We start from the raw sequence: 14,925 nt of genomic DNA, 5'->3' as shown, positions 1-14,925 counted from the left end.
TAAGAGCTTGGCTGCTAACCAAAAGGTTGGCAGTTTGAGTCCACCAGCCGTCCCTGGAAACCCTACCGGGCAGTTCTATCCTGTCCTATAGGGTCGCTATGAGTCGGAATCAACTCGATAGCAATAGGTTCTTTTTTTTTTTTCTTTTTTCCTCATGGTGAGTATTATACAAGATAACACAGGTGAGAGCACTGTGTAAGCACGGAAGCACTCTTCAGATATTTTTCCTTACCAGGAGCCTACCTTGGATCTAGCAACATGAAAATAATAAGCGTATATGCAGTTAAAGAGAGTGACTTTTTTTTTTTTTTAAAGCTCTTTCCTGATAGCTCAGGAAGCTCTGAGTGAGGAAACAGGCCTTTGAAATCCCTGCTTTGCCCATAACTAACGCTTTCAGGCAGAAGCAGAGTTCTCTGGGGAATGCAGTTCTGAATTTCATGGTTAGAGCTGAAAAACAGATCAAAAATGAAAAATCTTTCTCAAATTCTTCCTAACTAATATCTCCTCTTCCTTCATTACCTATAAGAAAAAAGAGCTCACATTTTACTCATTTTTAAGCCAAAATATTTCCCTTACTTAAAGAAAAAAGAAGGATCCATCCATCCTTGCCTAAAAAAAAAATAAAAAAAGAGATGCTTAATTTTATTTTTGTTGTTGTTTTTGGCAAAGTTCTACTATTTTAGGACTTTACTAAGGGCCCTGAAGAATCTTTCTTGAAAAGCATATATGACCTTTCTCAGTGTGGACATTTTACTATGCCAGACATATCATATGGCATTAGATAATAACCTTGTCCGAATACGTAAACATACAAAAGAAGACTATTAGCCCGAGATTGTTTCTAATTCATTAAAATAAAAACAAAACTGTGTCTCTGAAATTAAATGATACTGATTTCAAAGTATTTTTAAAATAATACTGGTACATTGGTGAGATGGAATTCAGGGAAGCTCCCACGTAATGGATTAAAAAGATGCAAATAAACTTTGTGTAACTGGATCCTGAGTGTGTTAAAATACAGCCGCGGAAAAAAGCTCAGTGACAGCTCACCCCGTCATGAACACAAATCACATGTCTGGCCAAGAACAACATACCCATTGCATCAGTAGACGCAGATATATCTAAATCATTCCGACTCAATTACAGACAGCAGTCAGCAGTAGCAATTACAGTGGACAGGCGCTGCTGGCAGGGAGGGCACTGTGCCCTTTCAGCTTGGTAAATGGGTAGCATCTGGCCGGTTAAATTGACCCTTTATGGACTATGAATGGGATATCCAGAGCGGGAGGTGGATTCCATTTCATTAATGACCATAAGAAGAGCCCTGGTTTCTCACCATCAGATGGAAAAGCAAAAGTACACTGAAAATGCACCTATTTCTGGTTAGCCTAAGGATGTTGCGTGCATTTAATTTTTTTTTAAAGGCTAAAAACAAAACAAACCAAAACTTCAATATTGTGCTGTGCCCACCAGTGAGGTCATTAGGTATCCTGGCCTTTGTCCAAATCAGGATAATCTATCAAAAGTCCTTACATCAAAATAAACTTTTTAATGATCAAATCAAGCAGACTGCAGACAGCTTTTTAAAATAAAATAAATCAACTACCAAAAAATCAACTACCACTAACTAACACAACCCTTTACTTGCTTTACACTTCCCTCTTTACCAACCAGTTGCCACGGAGTCGATTCCAACTCATGGTGACCCCATGTGTGTTAGACTAGAACTCTGCTCCATAGGATTTCCAATGGCTGATGTTTTGAAGTAGATCACCAGGAAGGACTTTCTTCCGAGGTGCCTCCGGGTGGGCTTGAACTTCCAACCTTTTGATTAGCAGCCAAACATGCTAACCATCTGCACCACCGGGGTACCCTCCTTACAGGTGATCAGAAATCAAGCTATGCCACGAGGATGTCCCGAAGCAAATGTGGAGTTTTAAAAATGCAAAGCATTATCTCAGGCTTTGAGAGCTTGCAAACTGGAGCAGACGTATATAAAATCCCAGATAACTAAAATGTTAGCCACGGTATTAACTGATAAGGTGGATAAGAGGGTGGTCTATGAAAATCTGATCAAAGCTAAAGTAGCCAAGGCATGGTTTCAAAAGCGAAAGCCAGGACATTTGGTATACCAGGAGTAAGTTCATAACATAGTATCTGATGACGTACTTGAGCCAAGGGGAAGTTTTCTATGCCAAGAGGTATGCCAAGAGGAGGGTTAAAGGCCTGTATTTACTTTTGGGTGGTAATGAAACTCTTACTGATATTCTTAAGCCAGGTTTTCAACAGATCTTCTGACATTTGACATCAAGAGTAAAGGGAAAATTGGAAGCCTGCTGTCGCAATCATCTGAACCAAAAACCAAACCCATTGCTGTCAAGTCGATTCTGATTTATAGCTACCCTACAGGGCAGAGTAGAACTGCCCCACAAGCCTTCCAGGGAGCGGGTGGTGAATTCAAATTGCCGACATTTTGGTTAGCTCTTAACCACTGCACCATCAAGGCTCCTTAAAATGTTTACAAGGCATTAATTACATTGATATTGTTTCTAAAATGTGTGGCTGCCAGCACAGTTGAACATAACCTCACTAGGATATTGGTAATACAACCTCAAGAAATAGTATTGAAGCCGTGAGAGTTGCACTAATCTGGGCCATTGGGCAGAAGCATTCTGGGGTGTAAGGAAAGAGCCAAACTGAGATGGTCATCTTGATTTCCACTTCCCAAACTAGCAGCATGGAGTGCCTGTGTGGTGCAAATGGTTAAGCACCAGACTACTAACTGAAATGTTGGTGGTTCCAACCCATCCAGAAGCACCTTGGAAGACAGGCCTGGTGATCTGCTTCCAAAAGGCCACAGCCTTGAAAACCCTACGGAGCAGTTCTACTCTGCTCTCATGGGGTTGCCATGAATTGGAATCCACTCGATGGCAACAAACAACAACAAACTACCAACTCTGCTAAGTAGCAGAGAGAATCCAAGGGCTGGCTTTGTTTTCACCAATTGATAAAATGCTTCAAATTAGTATCTTCCATTCTGAAGTGAGGAAAGGAAGAAACAGAAAGAAGTTGCTAATGACAGGGCTTGGACTACTTAAACTTTGGCTAGGACTAGTGGAAAGGCAAACACATATCAAAAGCCTTAAAAATGCTCTTACTCTCTAACCCATTAATTTGATTTGTGGGACTCTAACCTAAGAAAGAAGCACTGGTGGTGCAGTGGTTCAACACTCGGCTGCTAACAAAAAGGTCGGCAGTTCGAATCCATCCGCTGCTCCTTGGACAAAGTTATCATGATGAAAAACTAAAAGCATTAATTGTAAATTGGTTGTTATTAATATCATATTTACACGAGGGAATATCATATAGTCATTAAATAATATTTATAATGGGAATTAATCACACGCAGAAATGTTGACTAAAAAAGTTGGAGATAAATTATCTATAGTCATTTGAATTATGACAGGGTGGAAATGTTAACCCTGGTTGACTTTGTAAGAAAATATTTTTTCTATTGCTTTGTATTTAATATTTTATATTTTCCTGTACTTTCCAAACTTTGAGGGTTTTTTTTTTTTTAATTTAGAAATTAAAACAGCAAAAGGTGAAGAAAAACAACCAATGCCAGGGGCACTTAAAGTAACTCACTTCAACTATTTCCTACTAGATTTTGATCGTCAAATTTTCAGGAATAATAAATTAGTTCTCTTGACTTGAAATGATTAAGACAACTACTTATAGCTTTTACTCAAGAGGGATAAATACACTATGAGAAAGTTAAAAACCAACCAAACTAAAGTAGGAATGTCCCATGTTGTAAGCTTAATCAGCCTCTTGCTGAAGATGAATAATAAGCTGGATTTATAATCAGACATATATTTTAATATCTAGTTGTCTACTCATTCACTAGGCATATGATTCTGGAGACGTCATGTCATAATAAAATTACCTTTCACTTAGATTGTCCTTTACATTTTATATAGTTGTTTGTGTAACATTAGATATTTAACCCTCACTTTTTATTGATGAGAAAACTGATACCTCTATTTTCTCGTCTATAAAATGAAGTCTTCGAGATAGATAATCTTTAAGGATCCCTTCCAGGTTCAAAATTCTAGGATTTTGTCTAATGCAATCATGTGAACTTACAACTAAAAAGAAAATATTTAGATCATTTTTGTTTGCTTGGTTTATCAAATTTTATCATCCATGCTGACATTAGGTACTGCCGAATTAAGACATCACTGTTCTCTGTCTGATCAGTTTTAGCATAGCCTATACGGGTGTGCTGGAAAAACATTTCCATTTAATGACAATTTATCTTCTTACTGTTTTCATTCCAAAATAACTGTTACAAATTATCTTTTTCAGATATCAAATGCTGCACCTCTTGTCCTAAATCTAATTTTTTTAACAGCTTAATCATTATCACTTCCCGACTCTGTACTAAATTTTCATTTCTAGCTCTTGCTGAAGGTTATAACATTACGCCAGTATGGTGCTAGCAAAGGTAACTTGGCGATTTAAAGTTTTAATAATCATTTAAAAAGTTATCATATTTTGAAAAACTAAAAAGAAAAATGCAGGGATGAAATTGACAGCCATGAAGATGAATTTTATTCTCAACAAGTTCTCTCAGTTGCAATCTCTGAGGACTTTAGGTTTCCAAAGTGGTACATTTTAAACTTGCAAGTACTCAGCAGAAGGAAACACATGGTGACTGATGAGCAGAATTGCATGATTTATAGCTTTTAAACTGTACTCCATAAAGAGAAACAGATCATCGGGCCCTTCTCAAAGAGAATAAGACCATCAGGCACTTCCCAAAACAGAAACTAACGAAACAGGAGTTTAACTGTCTTCTTCATTTCTAAATAGCTTAACAGTCCTTTCTTTGTGGAAGCACTTGGCTACTTTAAAGTAAATCAAACAAAGGAAGTTACAGTAAAATATCCAAGAGACTAAACAGTTTGGCACCAGTTGAGGGAAACATCACATACAAGTGGGCAAGACGGATTGGGGCTGGCAGGCCCCTGAAAAATGTTAAAGTGGAAGGATATGCAGGGAAGCACACACACAATTGGCTCAGTGCCTTCAAGGGTGTGCAATCCATTGAATGTGACACAACTTTGCTGTGGCATCATCCTGTGGTTAGTAAGACCTGGGAGCTGAGCTACCTTCCTTCATTTGCTGGGCATACTTTCATTTAAAATTAAAACATTTTGGAACAATAGTACAAGAGCAATATCTTCCAGTGGCTTTTCTCTCACAGGTAAGACTAGTATAACCCTTGCGAGACTTTTAGACTGCGAGATATTAAAAAAAAAAAAAAGAATAAAAAATGGAAACCAAATATTTATCCTATTAATGTGTTGCAATTCGATTTTCAGAATGAGTGTTCTGGATTTCCATTTGACACTTTAAACATTCTTATCTGATTTTCCTTTTACGTGGAGAGATTCCCCTTTCCGTGACTTACGTATCAGATGTTGGGAATGCAAAGCTCCCCGATCAGCCTACCAGAGGAGCAGCAAAGGTGATTTCCCTCTCTTCGTTCCTGTTTGCTTTTTAGAGATTTGCTAACTGGGGGACTTTCAAGTGAATTAGCAGAAAGGTTGGATTAGACGGATTAGAATTCAGTAAAGGAAACAGCTCCATCAATACCAGTGTAAAAAAAAAAAAAATTTGTAATACCAGTGTAGATATATTTAAATTAAGCAAGGTAGATTCCGAATCAAATTTATTACGAAGCACTAAATAACTCTCAAACTCTTCAGCTTGCTAAGTTTTGGTAAGACTAGAACCTAAAATACGGAATTACCTTTCAACAACGACAAAAAAAACTCTATTTTTTTTCACAGAACGAGTAATTGAAGCAATGCCAAATAAAGAATAAACAGCTTAATCTGCATTTTCACCTTTGTTTGAAGATAAAGTCCATGGAAAACAATCCATGCAGTATTTCTAGGAAATTTTCCTATACTATGTATCGTCACGCTACTCTATCCTATAGGGTCGCTATGAGTCGGAATCAACTTGACGGCAGCGGGAGTGGGTATGTATCGTCACTGAAGCATTAGCTCTCAGTTTTATATGCATGTTGCGTGCACTGCAAAGGCCAAAGTATATGACAAAATTGTTCCAATCATTTGAATGAAAATAAATGTTAAAAGATAGTAAAAATAGCTTCTCTTCATTTTTCTTATTGTGAAGGAAAAAAGGACTTTGGGGGTAGACTAAGGTCCTTTAAAAATGTTTTACTATCTTATCTTAGGTCATGTTAGAGAATTTTAGGAAACAAATCAACCTAAATATATAAAGATATAAAGTGCACTACCTTCTATCCCCGTACCTTGACAAATGTACCTTCCTAACAGCCAGGAAGGCCAGACTGAATCTAGAATTCCTGAGCTCCTTGGATATGATGGTGCAGGGGGACCTGGTCAACGGACCGTGCTCTGCCCTCTTCTTTATCCATGCCCTAGCACTGCTAGAAGGAGCCCTGGTGTTGCAATGGATAAGCACTCAGCTGTTGACTGAAAGGTTGGCAGCTTGAATCTTCCCAGCAGCTCTTCAGTAGAAAGACGTAGCTATCGGATTTTGTAAAGATCATAGCCAAGAAAACCCTATGGAGCAGTTCTACTCTGTCACATGGGGTCTTTGTGAGTCAGGATCGACTTAATAGCACCCAACAACAACAACAGCACTGTCAGGGACCTCATGTGCAGGCCTGTGGACACCCTCAGGCACAGCCTGCATGTCCAAGCTCCTCCCACACAACGCTCCTGTCACCCCAAATTACTGTTTCTTGGCTTCCCCTTGGGCCTAAGTGTGTGGTCTCCTGCAGCACACCCAGGGAAGAGGCTCTTACAGGCCCCGGAAGTAGATTCAATGCCATTTGGGCAGAGAATGTGGGAGGTCCTGTAGATGCAAAGTATGGTCTAGAAGGGGGAGCACAAGCTGCTGCCTTGGTCCAACAGACTCCTCACCTCCTGAGTAAAAAGCAGCTGGAGGATGACCAGACAAAGATCCTCTTAAAGCACCAAACCAAAACCAAACCCACTGCCGTTGAGTCAATTCCAATTCACAGCAACCTTATAGGACAGAGTGGAACTGCCCCATAGGGTTTTCAAGGCTGTACTCTTTAAAGAAGCAGACTGCCATATCTTTCTCCCATGGAGCAGCTGGTGGGCTCAAATCTCCAACTGTTTGCTTAGCAGCCGAGTGCTTAACCACTACACCACCAAGACTCTTTCTCTTAAAGCACAGGATTGGGGGAAAATATACCTCTTGCTCTAAGGTTGGTACTGCTCTAATTATATCATTTAATTTGATGCAAAAGTGGCATTAACCCTTTTTAACAATTGGTCACTTGCCTACCACCTTCCTGGCAGAATTATAAGATGAACCTGTTGGCCAATAAGATCTATTCCTTCCAGTTCTGTTCAAATCCAAGTTTTCCCATAGTTATTGATCATTCAGTTACATAGAAAATGATTCACTCAAACATTTGTGATCAGCCTGTTATGATCTCACATTCCAGTGTAATGCACACGGGGTCCCAAGTGGCTCTAAAAAAAAAAAAACTAGGTTGGTAAAATTGGATGATTCTTTATCCCCTGCCCCCTAAAGGCACAGCAGTTAATTGGCTTTACATTCACTACTCCAATACGGCTGCACTTGAAGAACTGGAAAAGTGAACCTGTACGGCCAGGAAGACTCACTTCCCTGTGATGCCATCTGTAGCTGACTTCACGCCGCTTTAAGTGAAAAAAACAACCACCTATCTTTCATTCCTACCTTGAAGGTTTCTCAGCAAACACTATGGAGTAGTTCTACCCTGTATCACATGGGGTCACCATGAGTCAGATGTCACTGGATGGCCACTAACTACAACAACCACAGGTCCTAATACTTTATTTTAAGGAAAATGTTGCTATTTTTCAGGATTACTCTTTTTAACAACAGAGTATCAGTTTCTACTGATAGGACACAAACCTTTGTACTACATACAAAATGGCCCTAGGGCAAAGACAGTACATTAGATTATATTAAGGACACTGGAAGGCCTTTGGGTGATAACTAGTACCGTGACTAGTTGTTCAAACAAAGCTCCATATTGAATACCACAACACCACAACATGTTCATCTTTTGAGAAACATCTAACATGCTGGGTGCAAATGACCCCTTTGACATTCACCTGAAAATTCTAGGCAAGAGACTATGTTTCTTAGTAAAATGGGGGAAGAAACACCCCTCTACCTGCCAGTCACAACTATGCCTCACTAGGATTGTTCTGTGTCTGTCGGTCCTCCCTTACCACTGTGGTTGCAACTCTGTACTTTTCTGACTGCGTCTGTCAGGAAGGAGACAGGAAATTCTAGTCACCCTCACAGCAGCTGTGCCATTCCTCCTATCCTTCTCCAATGACGTCGATTGGCTTTGGTGACACGAGGTCAGGAACTGAGCCACAGTGAAGGTCAGGAAGATAGGTCACTGTTTATGCCGTTGCTGGGCTGGGGATCCTGCTGAGGCTATTTGATTTCTTCCTTTCTATACTGTTTCTCTTTCCGTTCCTCTTTTTATAATGCAGAGCCAAAGCATCCTGTTTTCAAAACATCTGACTGTTTTGCCACTGAGAAGCTCATGTTCTGATGCATTTCACTGAAGTGTAAGACAATTCTTCTGATTTACGAGGTGATAAAAGTTGAAATGCAAAAATTAATGAAGACGGCTAAGGGTGCCATCTGTCGTTAAGGAAAACAGTTTTAAGCAAAACAGCTCTAGCACTTCTAACAGAACGTGGGCTGCTAACAGAAGGTTCACTGGACATCCTTTTCATTTTGGAAGGCAATGCCGTCACCTTGTAAAATTCCTGCCGGATTGATGTCATCTTGCTATCATTCTTGGGGGGAAGTAATCTATGATATTAACCCACCTGACTGGATTTTTCTCTGATACTCTGGAATTCCATTTGGCCTGTGGTCAGCGTTAAGGGATTTGGGGAACTTGGGCCAAGGAGAAGACTATGTTTTTTATAAGTCACAGGAACAGTTTCATATCTATCACCCTGGGCTCTGAAGTACATTTGGGAAAGCTAGTTACAATATTTGAGTCACTCAGTCCTCTTCAAAGCATGAAAGAGTTAATAACAAAAAGAACAACAAAAATGAAAAAATATATACAGCTGTACCCAGATGAACTAACTATGAAAAACTGTTTGCTCTTTTTCCTCCCCTAGATGCAGTCAGCTCTCTACTATTTGCATGTAGACTGGCACACCTGTAGCTCCCAAATACCCCCAAACATAACACAGACCGTCCTATCACCACTCTTAAGTAAGTTCAAGGGTTGTAAACAAAACTCAGTAGTCACTTAGCTGAGAAAAGAGCTACCCAAAACAAAAACCATTGCCGTTGAGTCGATTCTGACTCATAATGACCCTACAGGACAGAGTAGAATTGCCCCATACAGTTTCCAAGGAGTGCCTGGTGGATTCGAACTGCCAGCTTCTTGGGTAGCAGCCATAGCACTTAACCACTATGCCGCCAGGGTTTCCGAGAAAGAGCTAGGGACACATATTTCTTGCAAAACTGTTGTGGACATGTTCCAATAAGTTATCATTTATTGAACTTTTACTACAGATCAGATACCTTACTGAATGCTTTAATTACCTCACAACAACCTGTGAGGTAGGTTTCACCTTATCCTTGCTTTCCTGATAAGAAAGTTGAGTCCCAGAGAGATTAAGTAAACTGGCCAAGGCCAAATAGCTAATATATGGGAGTGTCAGGATTCGAACCATAATTTTCTGATCCCAAAGACCATGTTCTGCACATACTCCTTCTATAAAACATCTTCACACTCACTTCCATGTCTGTAACTCAGATATGTGCTGTGGCTTTTTTGTTTGGTGCTGATAAGCAAGACATGACCAAATAAGACTACACAGTGGTGATGACGGTGGTAATGATGAAGACAGTAATGATTATGTTTTTAAACAGCAACTTGGTTGGAAAGCTCAAATAATTTCAACGATATTTAAAATCGAATGTGGAATTTTATCTTTATCACAGATAACTCAGTTCCTCCAAAAAACTAGTTTAGATCTATTTCATTTTGGCGGACATAAAAAATTCTCATTGCATTATATCGTATCATATGTCATATCATATCATATGTGCCACACACCATGGTTGAAATTACACAAGCTCTACCTGAAATAATTATCTTCTGAATGATCAAGACTTTAAAAAAAAAAAGGTAGCTAACTAAAAAGAGATCTTTTTAAAAACTAAAGTTGACTTTATCCGTCACTCTGGACACTATGCATACACTGGATAACCACTTCGCCGTGCTACTTTTCCACTGTAGATCTAGAAAATAGGTGATGCTACATGTCTTCTACCTGAGCTAAGTGTGTCAGCATTAAGGTTTAGCCCTTTCTTTAGGAGCAGCACTATTCAACTTTCATTGCTTCCTGCATACCACACCATAAAGGAAGAGCGGAAGCCTGAAGTGATTGGAATTCTCAGCAGGACCTACAATGTCCCTGGCCTCAGAACCTTATTAACTACTAGGCTGAATATGAAATTACTTTTAGTAAAACTGCAAGACAGACAGATGGACAATCTCTAATTTCAGCACTCCAGATGCAAACCTGATTAGATTGCTACAACTCATCAACACTCAAACCGAAAAATAATAGCCATTTGCAGTTTCTCAGTGAGTTTTCTTTTTCTCCTCCTAGAGGGAATTGCCTACTTTACCTTAGTGACTCCAGAAAAGAGTTCACCATGTCCTCTGTGAGACACCTGATGAAAAACTACCTCCAAATATTGGATCTATATCTTGGCATGGGCGTCAGTGTTCACAAAATGCAGAGAACAGAGCAGTTGTTAATATTTCCAAGTAGGCTAAAGCATGTGTGAAAACCCCTTCTACATAGAGTTCAATGTGTTTTGGAGAAGTTACGAAGTTCAACTTGAGAGGATGGGGAAGCAGTTGGGTGAGTTTTACAACAGCCTGGAAAATCCCTGAATTTAGCTTTTAATTTAGAGCTTCAGGAAAAAAAGGCAGTAAGTAGTTAAGCTCAAATGTGTCCTTGTTTTCTCTTTTTTCAAATTGAACTCTGAACTAAAATTTCAGAAAGTGACTTATTTTTGCCCTTTTAATTAATAACCAAAAGCAATGAATTCTCAAGTGAGAAGAGCACTCCTCTTTCAGGACGGCACTGAGTTTTTTTTTTTTTTAAGGACTCATTGCTTCCTCTGCTCAGATCCTTTGAGCAGGAGCCAGCAAGCCTTGATGGAAGGTGATACTTTTAACCCCAGGAAAGAGGGAGGAGGTCCGCACATTCACTAGTAAACCTAGGGCTGGAGAGGGCATGTTGGCAGGTGTGCAACAATCTCTTCCCAGCCCCGGAAACATAAGACACCACCTCAGGCTAGACTGATGGGGACTCTGAAACATGCACTTACACGGGTACAGTACTAAGGCTTTCCATACATGTATGTGTACACATACATATATACATATACATATGCATATACATATATGTATTGTTGTTGTGTGCCGACTCAGCGGCCCTACAAAACAGAATAGAACTGCCTCATAGGGTTTCCAAGGAGTGGCTGGTGGATTCCAACTGCCAACCTTTTGGTTAGCAGCCTGAGCTCTTAACCACTTTGCCACCAGGGCTCCATATACATATATATGTGTATATATACACATACAGTTTTAAATTCTCCAAGGAAAAAATACAAACGAAAAACAATGACTCTCACTACATAAATTAGCACTCCGAGTCCAGGTGTTAATTAAACAAATGATATAATGATGGGTAATTAAAGCGCTTCAACAGTAAGTTTTGTCTGGGGATTGTAAATAAAATCATTTCTTTGCAGTATGGCTGAAACTCAGTTTCAAATTATTCCACTTTGAAAACCAGCAATCTTTTAAAAAATAACTTTCTTTTCGGGACAAGATATTATTGTCACTTTTTATCATAGGTCATGCCAGCATCACAAAAGAAGTAATAGAAAATCCTAGAATGTCCTTCTTCTCAGAAGGAATTTATCAATCTTCAGAGCCATTCTCTCCCATTGACTGATGGAGGTCAGATTATTTTTTTGGTCAAAATATCTATGTGACACCTAATTGCAATGTAACATGTTATAAATTTTACCCTATCGATTCATTCATAGTTTAGCTTCCTGGCAATTATTTTTTTGGTGTAGTGACTTGTAAGCTCTCACCTTATACATATTCCAAGTACATCATTTAAAAAGAAGTTTGATTACTGTGAATGAAAAGCTTGCCGTGGATCTTAAACTTTTGCTGTAGCATTAAAATACAAGCAAAATATGGCTCTTTGGAACATAATATTCTGAGAGAAATCGGCAAACATATTCTTATGGTCGCGGTCCCTGGTGCACTTCTGCTACAGGCGGAGGCGAGGGGAGCTGGGAGCTCCCCAGCGGTCCCACATTAATGAATAAAACGGTCCTCTCTTACCTTGTTAGAAGCCATCTCACTGACAGAGCGGTAGGTCTGTATGGTCTCTAGCTGATCTAGACACCAGTCTAATTCCTCCAGCGTTTCCATTGCTAATTTTTGATAAGATTCTTCTGCAAACAAACACACAGACATGTAGTTAGGCTGGAGCGGCTGCAGACTGTCCATAGCCGAGTCACCGCTGACTCCGCTGATCACGGCGTTACTGAAGGTGCCACAGTGCTCCTTCATTATTTGCGCCGCAGACTCCTTCCTTCCAGCTCTCCGCCAGGAGAACAAATCACCGTGGTGCTCTGCCTGAGGTGGCTGGTGTCAAGTTTTCACCCCTCCTGCCGGGATGAGGTGTCAGTGATCTACCAAGAAACTTCCTCTGAGGAAGAGGGCGGGGGAACCGTCACTTATAAGCTCTTCTGCATAAATGTGCCCTAAAACTAAAAGAAGCAGTGAGGAGTTTTCTCAGGCTCTCTCTGCCTTAGTCATCCCGGGGCTCTTTGGGGTTCGTGATGTCATTTCTGAGTGCAGTCTACAGAAGTGAAGAAAGCGTTTTCTCATTTTGTTTTTCTTCTGAAGGAAGCATACAGTAGAAAATTTGGGGCGGGGGGGAGGAAAGAGCATTTGGCAATAACGGTGGAAGGCTGGGCAGTCTTTCATTCCCGGAATGTGTTAATGTTGGAATAACTTTTAATTCGGCAAACACTGACCGGCGCAAGTAAGAAACTTCTCTATTCCTCCCCTCCCCTGAAGCTTTCCTTTAATTAGGCTCAAAACGAGGTCTCTCCAACAACACTTGAACAGAAACTGTCTGGGGTTTTACGTGAACACAGTTATTGGCCTGGGAGTCTTGAGCTCTTGTTACACTGAACAAAGCTAAAACTTCCCTTCTGCGAGTGCCAGGATCAGAGGGAAATTCTGAACCGGACTTTCAGGTGGAGCCAGATGTGAATGCGGTAGATTCCAGTTTGATTTAAGCCGGGGGCTCTGATTTGTCACTTTAGGAATCTAGACTTTCTGGAAAGATTCTCAGTGGTCCATACCAAATATATATATTGTTTTTCAGATCATATTTTTGTTGGATAACTGATACTCTTTTTAAATGGCCACAACATGTCGTTCCATACCCCAAGGTTTGTGAGTCTAAACAATACTTCAGGTTATTGATTTAAGAACCCAATGTTAATAAACATTGAGTTAATTTTTATAAATGTTCCATGAATTAATGATGCTACAGACAGCCAGTAAAAAGCAATCAGTCTGTCCCTCCTAAATGCCTGTTTTCAAGGGAACAACATCCATTAACTCTACTAGGCTTTCTGGAAAACAAGTACATATAGGCACTAATACAGTTAAAAATCTCATTTGGAGTTCTAGTGTAAACAAAAGGGTACACGCATTCCTGTCAGATTTAGAATGCATTTTTTATACGTTTATACAGACCACATAGCTTTTCACGATTATATGAATAATTTTATGTATGTGGCAGATTCTTGAAGCAGAAAAGGGAATAAACAGAAGAGTGATTTCAAGAGACTGGAATCACTTGGCCACGAAAGCACACTTCAAAGAATAGGTGTTTTGTTTGCCCCCAAATGTGTCAATGCTTCAAGATAAACAGGGGTTAAAATTCAATATCCTGTACGTCATACTTAAAAAGCCACAAAACCACTGGAAGTGACTTCCTCCATTTTTTTTCACCCCTCAGAAAATGTGCAGACAAGAATTGAAGTGTTATTAGCAAAACTCATTTCAAGCCAGAGTTGCACATACCTTCCTTCCTTTATTCCTTCTCAATTTTGCGATGCTGCCCCAACAAGAAGAAGCTCCTCACTTACTCTTTAGTGCTTCAGAGACACCCCCTGCCTCCTGTTTCCTTCTGAAAGAACACTTCTTCCCAGGAAGTCTTTTCTGAAAGGACAGAGTCCTCCCATCCTCATTCCCTGTCTCTAATAAAAGAAAAAACACCCAACCACTTCCCAACTACTCAGGTTTTACTACCTTGGTGTCTTCCACATCACCACCTGTGGTTCTCTGTAACTAAGATCAGGCAGTGGGGAGTAAGCAAGTCATTCAGAGCCTTTTGAATTGGCTGATATGCAAAATGACTGTAAGATGATATGTCACATTTCTCCTTCTTTAAAAGGAAAAAAGGGATCTGATTTCCACTCAAGCTTGACGAAGGAAATACAATAATTGGAACAGCAGAAGCGCTAAAAAAGAAGGGAGACGATTCAAAGGCAGACCAATTCAGTGTTTCCACCACAGCTTGTTCATTGTCTGTATTACACAAAACAAGCACACCTATCCTCTAGACTTGGCACAAGAGTGAGATATCATTGTCTGGCAATAGATGTGACAGAATCTCACTCCACTGCCCTTTCTTATTCTGGTGAACCACAATATTTTTCTAAGCA

At 39.9% G+C, this 14,925-nt stretch overlaps 1 protein-coding gene across 1 annotated transcript in view; it reads right to left on the bottom strand.

Annotated features, from left to right (window-relative positions):
* Positions 1–13,243, bottom strand: part of PDE4B (phosphodiesterase 4B) — a 42,938-nt gene extending 29,695 nt beyond the window's left edge. Inside the window, exon 1 of the mRNA XM_023549497.2 lies at positions 12,518–13,243. Coding sequence (XP_023405265.1) covers positions 12,518–12,748 — 231 coding nt within the window. The 5' untranslated portion in view covers positions 12,749–13,243. The remainder of the gene's footprint in view (positions 1–12,517) is intronic.
* Positions 13,244–14,925: the final 1,682 nt, after the last annotated feature.

Source organism: Loxodonta africana, chromosome 3 (assembly GCF_030014295.1).
Source record: "Loxodonta africana isolate mLoxAfr1 chromosome 3, mLoxAfr1.hap2, whole genome shotgun sequence".
In the NCBI taxonomy this organism is placed as follows: Eukaryota; Metazoa; Chordata; class Mammalia; order Proboscidea; family Elephantidae; genus Loxodonta; species Loxodonta africana.
This window is presented reverse-complemented; position numbering and strand designations above follow the sequence as displayed.